The following is a 22,486-nucleotide window of genomic DNA, read 5'->3' as shown; positions in this document are numbered from 1 at the left end:
TGTTTTCTTGGTGCATATGGTCTGACACGGATGAGCAGCCACGGTGAGATTTTGGAGTCTATTAAACTAGCTCATTAAAAAGATCAATCTGTTTCTGTAATAACACTGGGAGCCATCAGTCACTGAAAGAGAGAAGGGAATGACACCTGAGGAGGCAACACATTTTTTGCTAATTTTGCATGGCATGTCAGGGACAAACACTCACTTCACATTTTAATGACTTTTTAAAAAAATATTATTTCCTTTTGTAGGACTTTTTTTTAAGTGCATTAACTGTCTAAGAATGATATATATGAGACCATTTCCTTTATTTGGTTGTAGTCCATACATGCTTTTCAGATAACAGTATACTTTTATCCATGTGTGGTCATTGATTTTGTATCAGATTATTTGAGAGCACACACACATAGACACACACATTTAGGAGGGTTGAGGGTAGAAGCAAAAAAGGTAGACCGCATACCAGATGGATATACTCAATCAAGGATGCCACAGCCCTAACAACAATAGTATAAATCAGATTATTAAAGACTTCAGATGAGTTTCAATTTTAGCCAAACTAGAACTAGTTTGTTTATTATGAGAGGTCTTTGTTGGATTGATCATGTGTTTGCTTTTGTACAGTGGACCCTTGTTATACGCTGGGGTTTGGTTCCAAGATCCCCCGTATATAACGAAATCCGTGTATGCTCAAGTCCCATTAAATATAATGACATAGCAAAATTGTCTCCCTTATAAAAAATGGAAAATCGAGGTTTGCTATTTGAAATTTATACTTTTGTTGAACATTTTTAAACTGTGTTTGCTTGAATCCGTGTATAAAAAATCCATATATAAGAAGGGCCGACTGTACTGCTATTGAACAGGTCATAGCATTCTTTCTCAGGTACTTCTGCCTTGGCAGACAAAGTTATCATTACCATAAGAACAAACAATCTATATAGCAACCTGTTTTTCATAGTGACCAAACACATGCCCAGGAAAGCTCATAAGCAGGATAGATAGTTCTTTCTCAGAGTTAATTGGGTTCACTATTATGCTGCCTGTGAACCTCTGGTATAGCCCTCATGACTGCTTGCCATTGATAGGTGTATTAACTATTAATTTATCTAATTCACCACTTTAAAGCCATTTAAGCTATGTTCCATTACTATATCTTGTGACAAGAAATGCCATATAATAATTGTGCATTATATGAAGCATTACTTCCCTTTATCTTTCCGGAATCTCTTACCAGTTCACAGTGGCACCAAATTATTTATATTTGTTCGTTTATTTATTTATTTTGCTACTTTTTAAGCTAGTAATATAGAAAAAAAGTTGAATATTGTTGTACAGGGAAGGCTTCTGTGCACCTTTGTTTTTAGTCCTACATCTTTGCTGTAGGCATATTATTGATGCATGCCCCCCACACGCAGCACGGAGTTTTCTCATCCTGGGAAGCTGTGTTTACAGCAATAGTGCTCATCATTACTGACTAAATACAACCAAACATTAAACAATCAAAATGCAACCAAAACATTTCACATAGTAATAAGAACTGTAGAGAGCCAAGTCTCTTAAGTACTAAAAACATTGTTTACAGTGCAAAGCACAGGTCCAGTGGTGGTCACAATCAATTTAATTGTAAAATATACACCTTTATTGTTCTCATAACTTTTATTCAAGTATATAAATATGAATATATGAAAATTTTAGCTTAGGTGTGGAAAATTCCAGCAATTCACATAATCTCTATTAATTATAAGCTTTCTTTAGAAGAATTCTGTATGACACATTGTTGAGAAGGGCCACACACACACCACACACATACACCAAGTATGTAAAATGAAAGGATCCATTTTGAGGACCAAACCTTGTTAGCACACGATTATGCAGTGTATTTTTTCAGGAATGCAGAATTTTTCAGACAATTGTAATCTGGCTACACCTGTCTATGTTGGGTTAATAAAATATATAGTTTTAACTGCTTGGTATATTCCCTCAAGAAAGACAAAAAGGGGTCTCTGCTTTCCAAGAGACGCTTTTTGTCATTTCCTTTAGTGTTGACAGATTGATCAAAGAAAGAATTGTCCACCACTCCCTGGGTAATAGCAACTTAATACAATAAGAGGAAAAGTAAAGACGATTCTCAAAGCAGTATAGCAATGTATTTCTGCAGTAGGTTGGCAGCAGTTGCTTTGTTTGAAAGGATCCAATTTCAAGAAGCAGCATGACCATCTTAAAAATACAGTTGTGTAAACATTTTATGACACGGTTGCCTTTCAACCCCATGGTCTTTCCTTTTTCTGTCTATCCAGACTCATGCAGGACAAGTTGCACACATTTCAACAGCATGGGTTCTTCTACCAACACTACTGTACAAACATAGACACTTAAGAATAACCTTTGAATATGGGGCTTCCAAAACGCATCTGTGAATTCCTTTAAATGCAAATCAAAACAACACTTAAAAAGGCTCTGGTTGTTGGATATTGTAGATAGATGGATGGATGCTCACAAATATCAGATTTACATTTAAAATTATTATTGTATTATTCATGAAAAGGGTCAATATATGGATAGAATGTCTTGTCTCAGACATACTACTGTGTCTCTGAAACTCATCACAACATGAGGGAAAAAATCTCTCCAACACTAAGCTTAGTGTTGTGGTAGAGGATGTGGTAAAACCCCTGTTCTCTGGCAGTGGGGTCACTGGATATCTTATGTCAGTATGCCAGATGGGTATGTACAGTCTTGCAGGTGGGGAACCCAATCTGTTCATTCAGCAACTGATAGGTGCTCCAAACTAGAGATAGGAGGCAAAAGCTTGTTAAGTCTCTGCGCTTACAACCAAACATGTACACAGCCAAAGCAGCAGAGATTGGGACTATGGATTGAGTTTATCCAGTCTTTTCTTCCACTCTGAGCCTGAAGAGACTAGATTGTCTCCTTACTTGCTACTCTTTCATCAGTTGGCAGAGAGTTTTTCATTCTATCTGGCCTTTGCAAACTAACTGTTTTACAAGAAAAGAATTTATCTTAGTGTGCTGTTATCCTATTATCCTTTATTTCTTGATGGGGATCTTTTAAATGATTTTAATTTTATCGGTAGACACAATTTGTTCTATGTTTTTACTCTAAATGCCCTTTTACTGGAATTTCTTTTTATCTTGCAAGACACCTTGAGTCCCACCTTTGGAGAAAACATGGGGCACAAATTAATACCGTTCATAAAGGTTTTGAGAAAGCTTGGGGCTCATCTCTTGCCATGAAAATATTGCCAGGAGAGCAAAATCACAGGGAAATTAAATATCTGTAGCAATTGTAGACCATGTGCTGAGTAAAGCGGGGATAGGAACATACACTAGGGAGCAGAAGGGGGGAATGATTCTCTTAGAGGATGTCTATCAGTTTCTCCATATTGGTATTGCTGTTTTTAAGCCAAAGATGGATACAAAATGGAACAAATGTGTTGTTGGTCAGTTTTTTAATGTCCTTAGTCAGTGAATTTATGCAGTTAACCAATGTTTTGATTATTATGTGTACTGTGAAAACTGTACACTGATTTCCTTTCAGAAAAAGAATTCTCTTAACCGGTTGTCTTTTTCCATTGATTTTTTAGAACCAAAGAAAATGGCTTTGACAGAGAGCCTTTGCACTCAGAGCATCCAAGCAAGCGGCCGTGCACTATTAGCCCAGGCCAGCGGTACAGTCCAAATAATGGCTTGTCTTACCAGCCCAATGGTCTGCCTCACCCCACTCCGCCACCACCTCAGCATTACCGTTTGGATGATATGGCCATTGCCCACCACTACAGGGACTCATACAGACACCCCAACCACAGGGACCTCAGGGAGAGAAACAGACCTATGGGTAAGCAGATACCTTCCAGAGTCTTAACCATGGATCTTCTCTAAATGACCATCATACTTCACTTACTGAATGAATACTAGTGCAGAGAAATGTAAATAATGCAGTCCTTTCTTGATTACTTCTGTTGATGCTTGTTTGAAGTTTGACAAAGGACTGAATCCCACCTATAAATTACCTTTGCTCCTTGTCTGCAAAAATGAGATACAGAAGATTGTCACACCGCATCATTATATCGTTCCTTTATCGTCCCAAAGTGTAGTGGAATCATCTTAACAGATAGACGATTCCAAAAGATTTTCACATGAGACTGTTAATGTTCTTAAAACGTTGATATATCAGAATTCAGCAATAAATAATTACAAAATGATTTCAATACAGTTGAACTGCTGAATTCTGATATATCAACATTTTAAGAACACTAACAGCTTCATGTGAAAATCTTTTGCAATCGTCTCTCTGTTAAGACGATTCCACTACATTTTGGGATGATAAAGGAATTATATAATGATGTTGTGTGAAAATCTTCACAGTCAGTGTTCCAATTTAGGCCTGTTATTCTTTGTTCTCTGCATTGAACTAAAATTGTAAGTCATTCAGATGTTTGATAATATTTTAAGATAGGAAAATCACAAATAAAACATTTGTTTTATTCTTATGTAGTATCAAGTTTTGTGCTTGTTTTCTCTGAAGCTACCAGCCGCAGATGCTGGTGAAACGTCAGAAATAAATTCTTCTAGAACATGCCCACGTAGCCCGAAGAATTCACAACAAACCATTGGTGTTTGTTTGTTTTTAAGCTACATTTTAATAAAGCTAAAATATGCTAGGTAGGAACATCTTGCATGATCCATTAACATGCAGAGACATTATTTTTGATAATCTGCTAGACCATTTAGCACTCCTAGATGAATTTTCCCCAATGTCCTCTGGTGGGCTTGTGACAATTTCATGGGTTTTGGGATCACCAGAAAACTTTTTCTCAACAGGAAATAACCTGGAATTTCACTAGGCAAAACTCTAGGTTTCTATGATTGATGGACATATAGAGAATATGTTTTAGATAATGTCTGCATGCTACTGATATTTTATTTTTATTTATTTATGCTCATTTTTGGTAGGGTTACATGGTACACGTCAAGAAGAAATGATTGATCATAGGCTAACAGACAGAGAATGGGCAGAAGAATGGAAACACCTTGACCATGTAAGAAATGAGTATGACAGTATGACAGTTTTTACACTAATAAAATTTCTAAAATGTTTGTTATTTAAATTATTCAAATCACTGTGCACAGCATGAAAAAATATAAAGATTATACAGTTATGAAGACTTCCATTCTCATTCATATAAAGTTGGCAGGAGGGTTGGACTGGATGGTCCTTGTGGTCTCTTCCAACTCTATGATTCTGTAACTAGAAGAAGCTTGTGTTGATTTTGCTCCCTATAGCAATATCAGCCACAAAAAGTGAAGCAGTTCTAAGAGGGGAAAGAGCCACAGAATGCGCAACTTCCATCTGACCCAACACCTTCTCATTGGTATGACCATGAACTGGGTTGCTATGACCCTTGTATAGTATATATTGGAAATATAGCATTTATATCCTCCCAACCAATTGTACATTGGAGAGAGCCAGTCCAAAAGGTCACATTCATTTAGATCTAATGGTTTCTTCAAAACAGGTTAGAGAAGTTGAAGAGAGAGGTGGTGGTTGTGGTAATGGTGGTTAAGAAGGGAAAAAATGACTAAAGCATTAAAAACTAGCAAAATATTACAGTGTCTGGCTAATCCCAAGGAAACCTAGGTTCAAATCTCTTTGGCCACAAACAGTTTCTCAGCCTACCTATATTCAGAGGATTATAGTTCATGTTAAATTGTACAGAGAGGGGATGGGCAAGTTTCTTATATGATGCCTAGAACTTCTTGGATAACAGACAGGATGTAAACATAGTGAACAGATAGAATTCTTACCCCTTGCTTTCTCTTTTCTGACCACTAGCTCTTGAACTGCATCATGGACATGGTGGAAAAAACAAGGCGATCACTCACTGTGCTACGGCGATGTCAGGAAGCTGACCGGGAGGAACTTAATTACTGGATACGGCGGTACAGTGATGCAGAGGATTTAAAAAAAGGCAATGGTAGCAATCATTCTAGGCAGCAGAGCCCAGTGAATCCAGATCCGATCCCATTAGGTATTGTACCTGCTCTAAAACTGAAAACACAAAACAGAATCTGTAGGTCTTTTTTATAATGCTGTATGCCTTAGAATTTGCTTCACATCCTCCTTTTTCTCCCAATCCTTTTTTTATTGTTCCAATTTTCTCCAACTGTGACATTGTCTCTCTTTATGTAAAACAGCCAATAAAAGAGGGAAGGAAATAGAATGGAACACAACTTCCCTCTCCAGACATTCAGTTGAATCAGGAAAATCAATCCTCTATTTAAGGAGGAGAAATTTGTCAACCAATAGTTGTGTGAACTAAAATGACCACCTTGTATGTCAGTTCCACACATAGCCTTGCATTTACAGAATATTAAACTCTCTATCAAAATAAGTGCCATCTGCTGAAATCCCAGTATCATATAAAATGTGTAGTTATTCTGAAAGAGGGAGTGCCCGTTTGTTTTATTTGCCCCAAGAACAACTCCAATATTTATCCTTGATTTTTCATATAAATGTCAGTAGAAACGTCTGTGTACTTATGGTACACAGATAGGCGAGAGGGACAGCAATTTCTGGTGGCCCTTAGGCTAACAGATACATTACTTATAGTTGGCACTCCTCTGTCTCAAAAGGAGTTGATGGATCATGACCATGGTATTTATCTATTTATTTGAGGGGGGGGATCTAAAATTTAATTGAAGCCATCACAATTTATAAATATTGCTTTTTTGTTCTCTGTGTTGCAAATGTCACAGATCCCCCTTTGTCATTTTTAATGAGCTAATCCACCCTGTAAAAATTACCAGCTTGTCATCTCCAGTAGCTTTGGGTGGAGGAGGGGAGCATGCCATCTGTTATGTCTTTGTGTCTTTCTCCCTTTTTATGATTTTGTATGGTTATACATTCTGTAGATCACTTTTAAATGTAGCCATAATCTGTCCATTTTCTAGTTTATTGTAATGTCTCTAACACAGAAGATCAAGAGAGAAAGAAGGAAGGAAAATATTGCATACATAGTATTAGTGCAGCCTCCACATTGAATTTAACTGTTCTGTGGAACACACTCCCTCGGAGTGTAGTGGAGTCTCCTTCCTTGGAGGTCATTAAGCAGAGAAGGGGGAGCTGACTTGTTTTCACTTGCTCCAGAGACTAGGACCCGGAACAATGGATGCAAGTTACAGGAAAAGAGATTCCACCTCAACATTAGGAAGAACTTCCTGACAGTAAGGGGCTGTACAACAATGGAACACACTCCCTCGGAGTGTAGTGGAGTCTCCTTCCTTGGAGGTCTTTAAACAGAGGCTAGATGGCCATCTGTCGGGGATGATTTGATTTGGATTTCCTGCATGGCAGGGGGGTTGGACTAGATGGCCCTTGCGGTCTCTTCCAACTCTATGATTCTAGAGGCTAGATGGCCATCTGTCGGGAATGCTTTGATTTGGATTTCCTGCATGGCAGGGGTTGGACTGGATGGCCCGTCTCTTCCGACTCCATGATTCTATGATCCTATGTGTAGATATAGATTTATTTTTTTTTCACTTGTACTAAAGATTTGGTTCCGGCTACTTGTTCAAAGCAAATGGCTGATTCTTGTGTGCTCTTACCATGTCTGTTTGATGACCTTCATAATAAAATAACTACTCTGAGATGAACAACTAGGAAGGTGCATGCAAAAGTTGTATGTTCAGTGCCTGATATTTTCCATTAAAACTAACTCAGATATAAAGGATGGAAGACATCTCTGCTGTAGATCTTGGAGAACCACTACTGAGGTAGACAATACTACCTAGATTTGCATTTTAAAGTCTTCCCCCAAAATGTCCTTTGCAGCACTTATTGAATAATATAATTATTGTCCATGCACTAATTTCAGGTATAACAAGAAAATCCACTAAACGTTTCTATAATTTCTATGGCACGCCAGAAATTTCTATACACTACTCACATCAGCATATATGCTTAGCCTAAGATATGTCAGACAGTTACAATTGGTTTAGTCTATTGTTGTGTAAAATAAAATAAGTGCTTAAATATTTGCATGGCAGATAGGAGAATAAAATTGCTTCAATCCTGAGTAATCCACATATATAAAAATATCACTCAGACATGCTTCACATTTACAACCCACTTGATAGAAAGTGATGGGCAATCATGTAAATAATCTATCACTTTATTCAGGCACTTTTGTTGGAGGGTGTTTAACATTATGAACAGTATTTGATTTTCATCCTCTTAACAAGGAATTCCTCTTCATACACCATATGCTGCTGTAGACACAATAAGTTTAGTTACCCCAAAAGGTTTCTATGGAAAATCAGAAAGGAATAATGTAGGAAGCTGCATGTATGGTCAGTCATGCCAGAGCTTTAAAAAGTTTTTTTTTTTCCAATGACAATTCCAGAAATCTCCTAGAATCTATGTCCAATGTTCATGTTAGCTGTGGGGATCTGAATGGCAGGGGGTTAACCCAGAAAGTCTTTTTTCCAAGTTCTTGCCTGTATTGTCTGCATTGATTGCTAGTGGTTTGCCAGGCCTTTCACAGAAGAGTTTTTCCTACCCCTTCCTGGAGAGATCAGGTTGTTACCAGTGCAAAATGGATGTTTTTCTGCTATGGTCTTGTTCCTTCTAGATAGCAGGTATTGTATACTCAGCCTGGAACCAAATGATTTATTTATTTAGTTCTTCATTTAATGGGCTTCTTAGATAAGATAGATAGATAAGGAATTTATTACGAGTCAGTACTGCTGTAAAGGGGTATTCCTTTTCTCTATTGTCTTCCACTTTGCTGAGCATTATTGTCTTTTTCATTGGGTTATGTCATGTCATGCTGTGTCCAAAATATGATAGCCTGAGTTTAGTCATTTTGACTTCTAGTGAAAGGTCAGTCCTGATTTCCTTTAGTATTCATTCATTTATCTTTTTGGCAATCCATGATATCCTCAGAACTCTCCTCCACCACCAAATTTCAAACATGTTAATTTTCTTCCTATCAGCTTTCTTCGTTGTTCTACTTTCACAACCATGCATAGAAATAAAATCCTTACCCCAGTCCATAACCTTTTACGTGAACTATCATGGTAGGAAATCAGTCCATTTCAATTTAGGTTCATTAGCACAGGGAATCCTTACATGAATAGTGTATCCCAGTGAAAGGAGGAAAGTTTGTTTTGGATCTATAACCAAGTGCCAGTTTGGATTAAATACTTATGGAAGACACCCTTGAACGATCCAGGATCATTCATATTTGGCAAGTTGCTTTACAAAAGTACCATTTTGTTACAGTTTGACATCCAGTGCAATGGAAGAACCCAATCCACATGTTGTTTTTAGTCACTGGTGGCCAATTATCTCACATCATCACTGTTGATGAGTTGGAAGTGGAAGAGAATGGTCCCAAAATGCTGCAGTGTAGCTTTCAGTTCACCTCGTGTCAGTTCCTATATATCTTTCTGAAGTTTCCAAAACTCAGTCTGGAGTCTAGAAATACATTTGTGCCCCATTTCTATGCCTGCATTCGTTGACTCCCCCCCCCCCCCATGTCAAGTCCTGAGTTCTTCCGGCCCTCAGGGCTCAAACGTGGGATAAAAGCAATTATGTTTCTATTTCAATATTTTTCTGTCAACCATCACATAATCTTTGCCACATGAAGTTGTGGGTTTTGTTGTTGTTTGTTTTTGTTTATTTTCTGCCCTTGAACCTGTACATTTACACAAAATCACATAGTCTTTGGGTGGAAGGGGCCGGGGCACATGTTGCCCACTAAGGACAAATAGGAGTAGATGTTGGCAAGAAAGAATAGAATTGGACTAGGGGTACCTTCTCAATCCAAGAACAAGTAATTTCCTCTGATGTCCTTGGGACTTCCTTGCTTTCCAGTCCCATCAATATTGGAATCTTGTGAACATTCACCTGGGTAAAGTCCCACTGAACCTACTGGGGCTTACTTATATTGTACAGTTGCACTGTATAAAATAGAGATAATGCAGAGGGGTTTGGAGATAAGGTAGTGTTTAAAATACAAATAAATACATTTCAAATGAAGAATTTGAAAAGTATTTGAATTTGCACATACACCTTGCGCAAATACCTTGTGTGCACACATGCACACTGACCTACATAACTGCACATGTTGATGCCTGAGGGAAAGGTTTTGTTTTTTTAAAGGCTGTTCTTTTCCCCAATCTGTGTGGCCAAGACATTACTAGATTTTATGTAAATGAGAGATCCACCTGCACACTACTGACATTCACCCTGAATTCGTATTTACCCTGGAAAGTAGCCCAAGTGGCTCAAAGAGTCAGACTGAAAACATTCAGTGTAGCATGCTAGTGGCAGGCCCTGATAAAAAAAATAACCCCAAGCTTATTCAGACTGAGTGATAATACAGTGGGCTCTTATCTGCTGGGGTTTGGTTCCAGGAACCCCTGTGAATAACAAAATCTGTGGATGCTCAAGTCCCATTAAATACAATGGCATAACAAGATGGTGTCCCTTATATAAAATGGGAAGGGGAATTTATCCTTTTTTTTTAATATTTTCAAGCCATGGATGCTTAAATCCGTGTATAAAAAATCAGTGGATAAGAAAGGTCAACTGTATAATCAACAGCTTCTAGTCCTACATTATATCCCATTTCCTAGTCTCTCTCAAAGAGTATAATTAATACTTCAATCATAGCCCAATTTAATCATTTCTTGATTATAATTATGCTAGTAAGGACAAAGGCTAGTTTCCTAAGCTGTGTGTTTGTATTTGTTGACATGAACCTCAGAGAGATCAGGGTGAATGTTAGAAATGGACATGGGTTATATTTCCTCTGTCTTGTTTCAGCTGTCAATATGTCTTTTATTTTTCCATGCTTGCAGCTCTGCTTATTTCAGTTGAATCAGATTCTCTTGATGATCCGCAGCATTCCATCCAGCTTCTTGTACTTGCTGAACTTCACATCCGGGTTGACAGGTTCTCTTTGATTTATCAACTGTTCCTGATCTCATGGTTGATTAAACTCCTGCAGCGTATACATGAAAAACTTTACATCACTTTGACAGTAGGCCAAGTATTTGAAGAGATGAATATTTTCCTTCTTTTCGAAATAGATTTTCTAGCTGCAATATGATTAGAAATGCTCTGTTCTTTGCCTAGTTTAATAGACGCTCTCTTTTTTATTGCTGTCATCTTCATTTGTTATAATCTTGTGAAATGGGTAATCTCTTTAATTTCTTGAGGAGATGTGTATCCTTGCCAATACAGAAAAAGTATGCTAAGATCCATCTTCTATCCTTTTGTTTTCATCTCTGTCTTTTTTATTCTCCAGTTCTATACATAGCTCTGGAATGATATCTGCAACAGTTGGTCTGATGGTATGGTTGGCTATAACCAAGTTTATTCCATTCTCTATAACTATGATTATAGTGTTGCCATTTGCAAAGTAGTGAATCTTATGAGTTACAGAAGATAAAACATCATCCTCTACTCCTTTCCTTTAATGCTTGACATTTTTCCAGTTGTAACTTTTAAAAGATAAGTTTTTATGACCAAAGTGTACTCTCTGGGTATGATGGAGCAAACATCAGTCCGTGTACATGCATTGAAACAACATAATCATGATTCATTTCAGTCCTGTTGTGTTGAAGGCTATCTAGTCAAACTTTACATCCCAGATTCTATAATATCTCAGAATTTCTGAGAAATAGGTGAGGTCCCGGACAACAGGAGAGAGGCAATGTTTTCTTCAAAAATACACATCACTGGGCAAAAAAATCCCATTTTGGGAGAAAGGTGGGATACAAATCCCTTAAATAAATAAATGTAATGCTTATTAATAGTTCTATGTCAATCTGGAGGAAGTCATAGAATCATAGAATCATAGAATCATAAAGTTGGAAGAGACCACAAGGGCCATCCAGTCCAACCCCCTGCCATGCAGGAAATCCAGATCAAAGCATCCCCCATAGATGGACATCCAGCCTTTGCTTAAAGACCTCCAGGGAAGGAGACTCCACTACCCTCCCAGGGAGTGTGTTCCACTGTCAAACGGCCCTTACTCTCAGGAAGTTCCTCCTAATGTTGAGCTGGAATATCTTTTCCTGTAGCTTGCATCCATTGTTCCAGGTCCTGTTCTCTGGAGCAGCAGAAAAAAGCTTGCTCCTTCTTCAATATGACATCCCTTCAAATATTTAAATAAGGCTATCATATAACCTCTTAACCTTCTCTTCTCCAGGCTGAACATCCCCAGCTTCCTAAGGCATTTTTCATAGGACATGGTTTCCAGGCCCTTCACCATTTTAGTCGCCCTCCTTTGGACACGCTCCAGTTTCTCAACATTCTTTTTAAATTGTGGTGCCCAGAACTGGACACAATATTCCAGGTGGGGCCTGAGCAGAGCAGAATAGAGTGGCACCATTACTTCTCTTGGTATAGACACTATACTTATATTGATGGAACCTAAAATTGCATTGGCTTTTTTAGCTGCCACATCGCACTGTTGACTCATGTTCAATTTGTGGCCTACTTGGACTCCTGGATCCTTTGCACACATAGTTTCATTCAGCCAGGTGTCCCCCATCCTATATCGGTGCATTTCATTTTCCCACCCTAAGTGCAGTACCTTACATTTCTCCATGTTGAAATTCATTTTGTTAGCTTTGGCCCAGCTTTCTAGTCTATTCAGGTCATTTTGAATTTTGATCCTGTCCTCTGGGGTATTTGCTGCTACTTCTATTTTGGTGTCATCTGCAAAGTCTTGAGCTGAGTGCTGGAGGAGCCTGGGTTGTTCAGCCTTTCTGAAATGGCTTAGCTTATGGTATGAATAAGTGATTCTTATCAAATGCCTGAAAAAAGGCAACAGCATAGACAACAGATTCAACATGCAGAATATATTTACTGGAGATAGAAGTATTTTCTAATTTTGTTCTTGCACACCATTTAAAAATACTCTCTCAGATTGATTTGATTAGATGTGTCATACATTTTACTTATTTGTTTGTTTGCTTGCTTGCAAAAAAACCCCAACATTTTTGCATAAGGAGAATGTATTTTGTGCAAAATGCAATGTTTTTGCTTAAAAATTAAATCAGTGCTGATCTTTTCACTTTAACAGAAAAATCCTCATTAATTTAATGAATATTTTCATTACTTAATCCATCTCACTATCACAATAGCAGAACATTTATCAGTATCAAAATATTACAAATTAAAACCAGTTAAATTCAAAGACTTGTCAAACTGACAGCATTACAATAAGGCAACAAAAAATAGGTAAGCATTAATTTTGGCCAGCACTTTCACCATTTCCTCTCATAATATGCATCTGACATCTCTAGGCAACTCTAGCAAAAACAGGCTTTGTGGCAGGTCATAGTCTGGGCTCCACCCTCCGAGTCTAGGTGGAAGTAAGCCAAACCAAGAGCAAGAGTCCCTGCAGGATGCACCCCTAGATAGCATGGCCAATTTCCAGGGAATCAGGGGAATTTTAATTTTCTTTCTGGGGATTTTGACTGAATATTCTGGTAAATTCTGGTAAATATTGGGGAATTCCAGGGATTTTGGTAAAACATTCCGGGGAATATCTTCAAGGCTTGTTGGCAACACTGCCCCTAGATGGCTTGGTATCTGCTTCCCAGGCAGGTACAACCTTGTGACAGAATCTGTACAGGATGTAGTCTCCCAGACCAAATAGTTTATCAAGCCACTCAGTTCTAGCCCAGGAAAAGTCTAACCAGGGGTACAATTAGGGAGGTGATAAAGAAAAGCCAAGACTTACCTTTCATTGTCAGTTCAGAGTAGGGAATTCCACAGTCAAACAAGCCAGCATAGTAGAACAGTATCAAGAAAATAATATGTGAAACAATGTATTGTCCAAGGGAGCCCTAGTGGCACAGTGGTCAAATGCTGGTACTGCAGCCACAAGGTTGTGAGTTCAATCCCAGGGCTCCAAGTTTGACTCAACCTTCCATCCTTCCATAGCTTGCTAAAATGAGTACCTAGCTGGTTGAAGACAATTGTAAACTGCTTAGAGAGTGCTGAGGTCACCAATAAACAGTATAGTAATGTCAGTGCTATTGCTATTGCTAACATCATACACAACAGAATAGTCAACATAAACCTGGAATGTAGGCTTTGACTAGAGTGAGATTATGCAGTTTCTCCCAGCACCTTTCTTGCCAGCACAGAGCCATATATGCAGTTGCTGCCTCAAAGTGTATGCCAAGGGTGTATGCCATTCAACCTTAGCTTTCTCTGTGGGGAAAGTCCAGCTCACAAGGAGGGCGGTACTCATAAGGAGATCTTCCTGGGAGCAGATCCATTTTTTTCCTTCTGGCCTTGTCTTTGGTCATATCATTCCTGCAGATTCAGGGTTGAGATTGAATCCAATGTCTTCATTTAGTTCCAGTTCTCAACTGCCTCCATCCAGTGGTGTACCCTCCTGAGGAACCCACATCTGCAGGGTCACCCAGTTCTTCACCATTTATAGATTAGAGAGGCTCAAATTTCTTCTGTGCTAGAGGAGTGTTTCAGCAGAGACCTAATGCCTAGCTGCATATCCTCCATTTTGTCTGTACTCAGATTCAGACTGTTTAATTTAATTCAACGTATCCTCAGGCATCTTAAAAACTAATAGGTTTTGTTCAGCCAGGCAGATAGAATTCTCTCTTTTTCTTCTAAGCATGTATTAGCCACCAGGGATTTTAAAGCTCGTCTCAGGACACAAGCCTAAGCAAAATGTGTTGAGGAAGTCTGTATTGTCAAGGTGTCCTTACAGTGCCTATGCACTAATTTAGCGAATCACTCCAACAAGAAGAGATTTGGTAGTGATTTGGAACAAACTAAATAATCCCTGTATAAAGTTAGTTTCTTCCAGGACTGATGATTGTAGAAATGGAGGGATTTTCTTTTCATGATGTGATGAGGCAGTAGAACTCTACATTCCACTTAGACATTTTAACCAGCCAAGATGAGCAGACAGCTAGATGAATGTGGATTGCCAACATCCTCAAAGAAAAGAAGAATGAAACCATTTTCCTGCCATACTTTCAAATCCCACAACCCCTCTCCTTTGAAGAAGATTGCTATGATTCATAGTCTTTTTAAGAACTTTGGCTTACTTCCTATTCTAGCATTTTGGAGAAATTTGTCTCAAAATGTACAAAACCATACATATTACCTTCATATCCATTTTCATAATTTATTTTTAAAAACTTCAGAATATGTTTTGTACTATTTTCATAATTCTTTATACCATATTTCTCACTGTAATATTTTATTTAAAAACTATGGTGGAAGTGTTTTGTAAAATCTTGATTTAATTCTTCTAACAGAGTCTTGGCTTCACTATCTATGTGAATTGTGGTTGGAACATGAGCTTGATTGATATTTTTGCTTGGAAATTGCACCAATTAGCTGGCAATCCAGTCAATGATGTAATTGAATTTCACTTACTTTTGACTCTTGTGTACCTAAACAAGCCAGCAAAGCATTTCATATTCCATTTTTAACAACAATTCCAATGTAACAAAATACGTTATTGAAAATATTTTATTGCATAGCATCTGCCCCATAATATTAGAAGATATAGCAAATGAGTATTCAAGACAAGGAAGGAAATGCATAGTTATACCAACCCCCAAACCCCTAAGAATGTTGCTGTTCCTGAACTGTAGCGTCCAGAGTACAAAACTGAATATAATTCAGCTGTATTAACATATATATATATATATATATATATATACACACACACACACACACACACACACACACACACACACACACACACATGCATCATAATTCAGTAGAGGGAATGCTCACATTGATGAAATAAGGGATCTTCAAGTTAATAAAATGATGTTTTTTGGCTTTGAGCTGTGGTGGTGCTGATCCATACAGAGCCAGAATCAGTGTATAATATCCCAGACAGCACTCCAGCATTCTTACTGACAGTTACCCTGGGTTCCCCATATGTAGAGTAGCATAGTCTGTAGAAATAATGCCGTCTGACACCATTTAACTACCATGGTTCCATCCCACAGAATCCTGGGATTTGTAGTTTTGTAAGTCATCCAGGAAGGCATCCAGCAGTCTTTTGCAGAGAAAGCTAAAGACCTTGTAAAACTACAAATTCCATCAAATGGGGCTGAAGCACTTAAAGTGTTGTCAAACTGCTTTATTTCTATGATGTACATGGGCCCATAGACATTTCTGGCTCTGCATTCTGAGCAGTGCCAAGCAGCTTGGTCTACCTACTACTTCAGTTCCCTACCATACCTAGCACAGTGTTTCTCCACGCCTTTGAGGGGAATTTATATGGTGTCTGGACCTAACCACCAAAGAAGCTGTCCACTCCTTTGTGTCACTACCACAGGTTTTGGCTTGTCTGTAGTAAATAAAAGGCTCCATTGGAAGGGCACCTAAATAATATGTTCAAAATATTTCCAGAGAAACCCAGAGCAAGATCTTGTTTCACATTCCTCCCTTTACCAAACAGCCCATAATCTATTGAATTTAGCAGCTGTTTTGCCACTCCTTTTAACAGAATCTAAATCACATGCCCAGTGATTAATGGAATGGTAAAGAGGTCTCTTCTGTGACTGCCAGATGAGAAACTTACTGCAGACTGTATTGTAAAAGCTGCCAGATTCAACAAATATGCTTTATCTTCCTGCTCTGCATCATCTGCCAGATGCATTCAGCTATGAATCACCTTTTCCTGGGTGTTTAAGAAAAAAAGTGGTCCAAATGATCTCTTTGTGTTTTAACAACTCTGTATTATCACCTCATTTTTGGTTCATTTCAGAATAAAGAATAGAAATGAAACATAATTTAGTTTGTAACTTGAAATAGTGTCAAAATGTGAGACCTACAGTTGGCAGTTCTGTAAACATTCTAGTACATGCCTAGACATTATTTCGATTGACTTTTGCTTGTATGGCCTGATTCTAGGATTTGTTGTGACAACAGCCAGCGAGTGTGGGTGGCATTGATGATTGCAGTGACCTGTCACAAACGTGGTATTATAATGGCATTTGATCATGCAGACATTTTACAACTAGTTTCAAACCTTTTGTTGTTCTTGTTTATATGCTTGATTAGGAAACAAATGCCAATACCTTTCCACTTTCTAAAAGAAAACATCAGGTTTCCTTATTTATTTCTTTGTTTGCTCTAAAGGAAGTCCTTTCAGAAATTGGATTTTGGTTGCATCCACATTGCAGAAATACTCCAGGTTGACACCACTTTAATTGCCATGACTTAGTGCTATGAAATTCTGGGAATTGTTTGTTTGTGAGACATTTAGCTTTCCCCATCAGAGAGCTCTGATGCCAGAACAAACTACATTTTCCAGAATTCCATAGCACTAAGTCATGGCAATTAAAGTGGTGTCAACCTGGAGTATTTCTGCAATGTGCATGCAGCCTTTGTTGGGATTTTAGTATCGAGATGAAATTTTGTTCCAGTTCGGACACACAGCTCACCACAGGAGAAAACTATTCCTGGGCTGTTCCAGTTCTGACTGAGGATGCAGGATCTATGTTTTCACATGTCTTCAAATGTTCCCCTGCAAGACACTTATGCCGGTTACAGGCCAGCACTTTAGTGCGTGACGAGCACGCACTAGGGTTACAAAAGGGTGGTGCTTCTGCACCGCCCTAACCCTAGTGCGTGCTCGTCATGCACTAAACAGTGGTGGCCCTTCCATACGGCTGCCGCCGTGAGGACGTCACGGCCGCGCCGCCTCTAGACGGGGCGTTGCGGACGTGAAGTCCTTGCTCCACGCCAGGGCGCTTAGTGCGCCCTGAACACGGAGCAGGAAGGAGCTCCGTTTCGGAGCTCCTTCCTGGTTTAGTCCGCAGGGCGCAGCCTTCAGATGGCTGCGCCCAGCGGACTAAAAGAGAAAGGGGCCAAGCAGCCCCTTTCTCTTCTCCCCACCGCCGCGGGGTGTCCTTGGGGCTTGAAGCCCCAGGGACACCCCTTTTCAGGCTGTGGGGAAGCTGCGTTTTGCTGCTTCCCCGCAGCCTGAAAAGCGGCGGATCAGGGCCTCAGCGGCTGCCGATCTGCACGCTGAGGCCCCGATACACTGGGGAAAGGGGCAGGTGCAGACCGCCCCAAATGGGCAGTCTATAACCCGCCATAATTAAACAATTTGGGCTAGAATCCCCTTTCCTGGTATCTAGGTACAGGAGAGCCTTTTTATAAAGAGCACTAAATCATTCATTCATTTATTTCTCCATCCCACTTTTCTTCTGATATGGGACCATATCTTATTATATAAAAGAGAATGCACAATTAAAGAAGCTATCATATCAAAAGAGGGCATCACTGGATATTCCACCTGTAAGCTGAAGTGGCATAGAGAAAATGCTACAGGACAAGATGTGTTTTCTTAAACCAAGAACTGGGTGGAATATGAAGAGGAAGACAAACCTGCAGCAATCTCCTCCTCAGTTTGTTTTTAATTGCCCTGAAGTCAACTTTGAGCTCTGGCAACCCTGTGAATGAAGCATCTCCAAGACACCCTGTCCGCAGCAGACCTGCTCAGTTCCTGCAGACTTAGGGCCATGTCCTCTTTGACTGAGTCTATCCATCTAGTGCAGGGGTAGGCAACCCGCGGCCTGCGGGCTGGATGCGGCCCGGCAAGGCCTTGGGACCGGCCCCAGCCCGGTCCTGCCGCCGATTGCCGCTGGAGGCTTTGGCCTCTTGTGTGAGGACGTGGGGCCTTTGGCCTATCAGGAGGAGGTGGGCAAGGGGGGGCAAGCGGCAGGCAAGGGGGGCAAGCGGCGGGCAAGGGGGGCAATTGTCTATAGAAGCTTCCGAAACATGCATTTATATTAACATTTTTTTAAAAAATCAGCAATTTTTTTTGCGTGTCCTCCATTTTTTTTTTAAAAAAAGTGTCCTCCATTTGAAAATTTTGTCTTATATTTGTCCCGGTTTATTTATTTAATTAATTTTGTAAAAAAATTTATTTAATTATTTATTTTTTGCTTCGGCCCCCCAGTTGTCTGAGGGACAGCAATCCAGCCCCCGGCTCAAAAAGGCTGCCTACCCCTGATCTAGTGTCTGGCCTTCCTCTCCTTTTATGGCCCTCTGTCCTTCTGAGCATTATCATCTTTTCTATTGAGTCATGTCTTCTCATGATTTATCCAAAGTATGACAGCCCCAATTTAGTCATCTTGGCTTCTAGGGAAAGTTCAGACCCAATTTACTTTTTACCATTTTGTTTGTCTTTTTAGCCATTCACAGTATTCACAGAACTCTTCTCCAGCATCACATCTCAAATGAGCTGATTTTCTTTCTGTCAGCTTTCTTCACCATCCAGCTCTCACAACCTTACACAGTGATGGCAAATATGATGGCATGAACAATTCTCACTTTAATTTTCAGTTGTATATCTTTGCACTTTAGAATCCTATCTAATTCTTTCATAACTGATCTTTCTAGTCCTATTCTTCTCCTGATTTCTTGACTGCAATTTCTGTTCTGGTCAATGATTGATCCACAATGTAGGAAGTCTTTGATTATTTCAGTTTTCTCGTCATCTATATTGAATTTGTGAATATCCTCCATGGTCACTATTTTAGTTTTCTTAATGAGTCAGTTCTCTACCATGTTCTTTAAAAATGCTGAACATTCAGCATTTAACATCAAAAATCCAAGTCCCTGGAGAAGGAGAAGATAAGAAAGCCAGAAGGTGGGTAAGGGTAAGGGTGATAGGAAGCGTTGAAGAAATGATAAGGGAAAGTGCTATTGGGAATAGATTGGAAGGGATGGTATAAGGGTTTGGGAGGGTACCGGACTGAAGTGAATGAAGTGGACTTTGTGAAGCCTTTCTGGGGGAATCTGAGATATATTGAGACAAGGAGTAATAAGAAGGGGAAAATAATAATAATAATAATAATAATAATAATAGTAATAACATGCTTTTGGGGCGGTTATATTTAAAGATAGAAATGCAAATGATTGGGTAGAAAGAAGACTCAACTTCTTTCCCTTAAGAAAATAGATTAATATATAGAATATATTGAGGGGCTTTTAGGGGGCGGCAGAAATCGATTTGAATAGAAAATTGGTTTAAAGGGGGATTAATAAGTATTGTGGAGATAGCCTACTACCAAAAGGGGAGGGTTTGACTGATAGATTTAAGGAGTAATCAATTAAGTTGATACTGTGGGAACAATAAGTGTAATGAAAATAATTTGACCTTGGGAATTTTTTTTGATTAATTAATAGAGAGTGAACAACAAAAATAACGATATGGAAAGAATGAATACAAGAAATCAAACTCAAAAAGTCCAAGCCCTAGCCCAAAATCAAAGAAGAAATTCGATGGAGAAATTAAATTTGGTGGATACGAATCAATTAATTTTAGAGAAAATAGAAAATCTATCATTAAACCTATCTTCAAGTCTTTCTGCCAACCTGGCAAAAGAAATGAATAATTTTAAAAAGGAGATAAAACAGGAGATAAGGTCTGATTTGAAGGAAATTAAACAAATGGTCGACGGTCTTACATTAGAGATACAAAAAACTAAACAAAGAGTGGATTTACTCGAGGTGAGAACCGAAAAATTAGAATTTGATTATGGTAGACTTCTAAATAAAAGAGAGGAAGAGCAAGATGAAAGAGCGGTCTGGGAACAGAAGCTCAGAGAGAAATATGTGAAAATTAGGGGCCTACCTGAAGAGAAGGACGAGAAGTTAGAGGAGGTTTTGATCCCAGAAATTGCAAAATTTTTAGAAAAGGACCCCATTTTCTTTGATGACGAAGTTGATAATATATATAGAGTTAATTCCCAAGTGGCTAAACAAAAAGGGCTTCCTCGTGACGTGGCCGTTTCTTTTGTGAGGAAACGCACCAGGGATCTATTTTTGAGTAAACATAACGAGACGTCTTTTATGTATAAAAATTTGGAATTGAAAATTCTAAAGGATATTCCTGGTCGTATCCTACGGAAGAGAAGGGAATATAACGGTCTTACAACGTTTTTAAGAAAGGAAGGTCTGCCGTATCGGTGGGAAGCTCCAGAAGGGGTTACATTTTGGTGGAATAAAAAAAGAATAAAAGTAAGTTCCCCGGAGCAAGGCAGGAATTTTCTGAGACGAGTTGCAGACCAAAAGAAGGAGAGAAGTAAGGAAGAGAACTCAGTAAACCAAACAGGAAGAGACGAAGTCGTGCTTCAAGATAGACGTGACGAAGAAGTGCCCGCTCCATTGAACCCTGACCTCCAGGAACTGCTAGAAGAAGAAGAAGAGAGATTGAGAAGAGAAGAAGAAGAAGAAGAAGAAGAGGGAGAGAAAGAGCCTGATCAAGAATAAAGGAAAAATTTAGTTGTGCTGGAATTAAAATCTATATTACCATCCTATTTCTTAAGTTTTTAGCAATAATATAATAAATATAGTTTTGCATTGATATTTGGGACTCCGATATATTGGGAAGGTACATTGGGGGAATGGCGGAAACTTTGAGATTTTTGACATGGAACGTACAGGGAATGAATACCCCTCAGAAGAGAAAAAAAGTCTTTCACTATTTGCAAAAATTAAAACTGGACATAATCTGTCTTCAAGAAACCAGAATTAAGGAAAAGGATAAAAGACATTTAAGATGTGTGAAATTAGGAGAAGAATATATAGCGGCAGCAAAATCTAAAAAAAAAGGGGTGGTCATATACATCAAGGATAAATTTATAGCTAAAGAAATATATAGTGATAAAGAGGGACACTTTATTATAGTGGAAATAAAGTACAAAGAGAATAAATACCTTCTCGTGGGAATATATGGCCCATTAGAGAATAAAAATAAATTTTACAAAAAAGTTAAGGAAAAAATAATGAGTTTAGAATCTGAAAACATAATCATCTTGGGAGATTTCAATGGAGTAATAAATCCAGTGGTAGATAGATTTTCTGAGAAAAAGGTCAAAATTAATCAAGGCAAACTACCGAGAGAATTTTTTGAATTGATGACAGTCCACTCCCTGGGTGATGCATGGAGAATTAAAAATGGAGAGAACAAGGACTATACATTCTACTCCAACCCACATAAGACTTGGTCTAGGATAGACACAATTTTGGCCTCCTTGCATTTGGTTAAAAGTATGGGCAAGGTGATAATAATTCCAAAAATATGGTCGGACCATAGTCCGGTCCAAATGGAGTTAAAATTGGGAAAGAGAGATTTTAATTGGAGATTAAACCCGACTTTATTAAAGGACGAAAAATTGGTGGAGGAGCTAAAACAGAACGTGGAAAATTATTTTAAAGAAAATTTAAATAATGAAACATCACCTCAAATAGTATGGGATGCCATGAAAGCGGTGATTAGAGGATGGTTAATAAAGAAAGCATCGGAAAAGAAAAAAGTAAAAGAGGAAAAAATGGCAAAAATTAATGAGGAAATAAAGGAACTGGAGATATTGATAAGGAAAGAACCAAAAAATGGGGGTCTACAATATAAGATAAAATCCTT

General features: G+C 38.7%; 1 protein-coding gene across 3 annotated transcripts in view; it reads left to right on the top strand.

Annotated features, from left to right (window-relative positions):
- Nucleotides 1–22,486, top strand: part of RUNX1T1 (RUNX1 partner transcriptional co-repressor 1) — a 178,757-nt gene that overhangs the window by 126,338 nt on the left and 29,933 nt on the right. For all 3 annotated transcript variants that reach the window (XM_042462741.1, XM_042462740.1, XM_042462742.1), the window contains 3 exons: nt 3,608–3,858; nt 4,977–5,062; nt 5,857–6,052. In XM_042462741.1, the coding sequence (XP_042318675.1) occupies nt 3,608–3,858; nt 4,977–5,062; nt 5,857–6,052 (533 nt within the window). The remainder of the gene's footprint in view (nt 1–3,607; nt 3,859–4,976; nt 5,063–5,856; nt 6,053–22,486) is intronic.

Source organism: Sceloporus undulatus, chromosome 4 (assembly GCF_019175285.1).
Source record: "Sceloporus undulatus isolate JIND9_A2432 ecotype Alabama chromosome 4, SceUnd_v1.1, whole genome shotgun sequence".
Taxonomy (NCBI): Eukaryota; Metazoa; Chordata; class Lepidosauria; order Squamata; family Phrynosomatidae; genus Sceloporus; species Sceloporus undulatus.
This window is presented reverse-complemented; position numbering and strand designations above follow the sequence as displayed.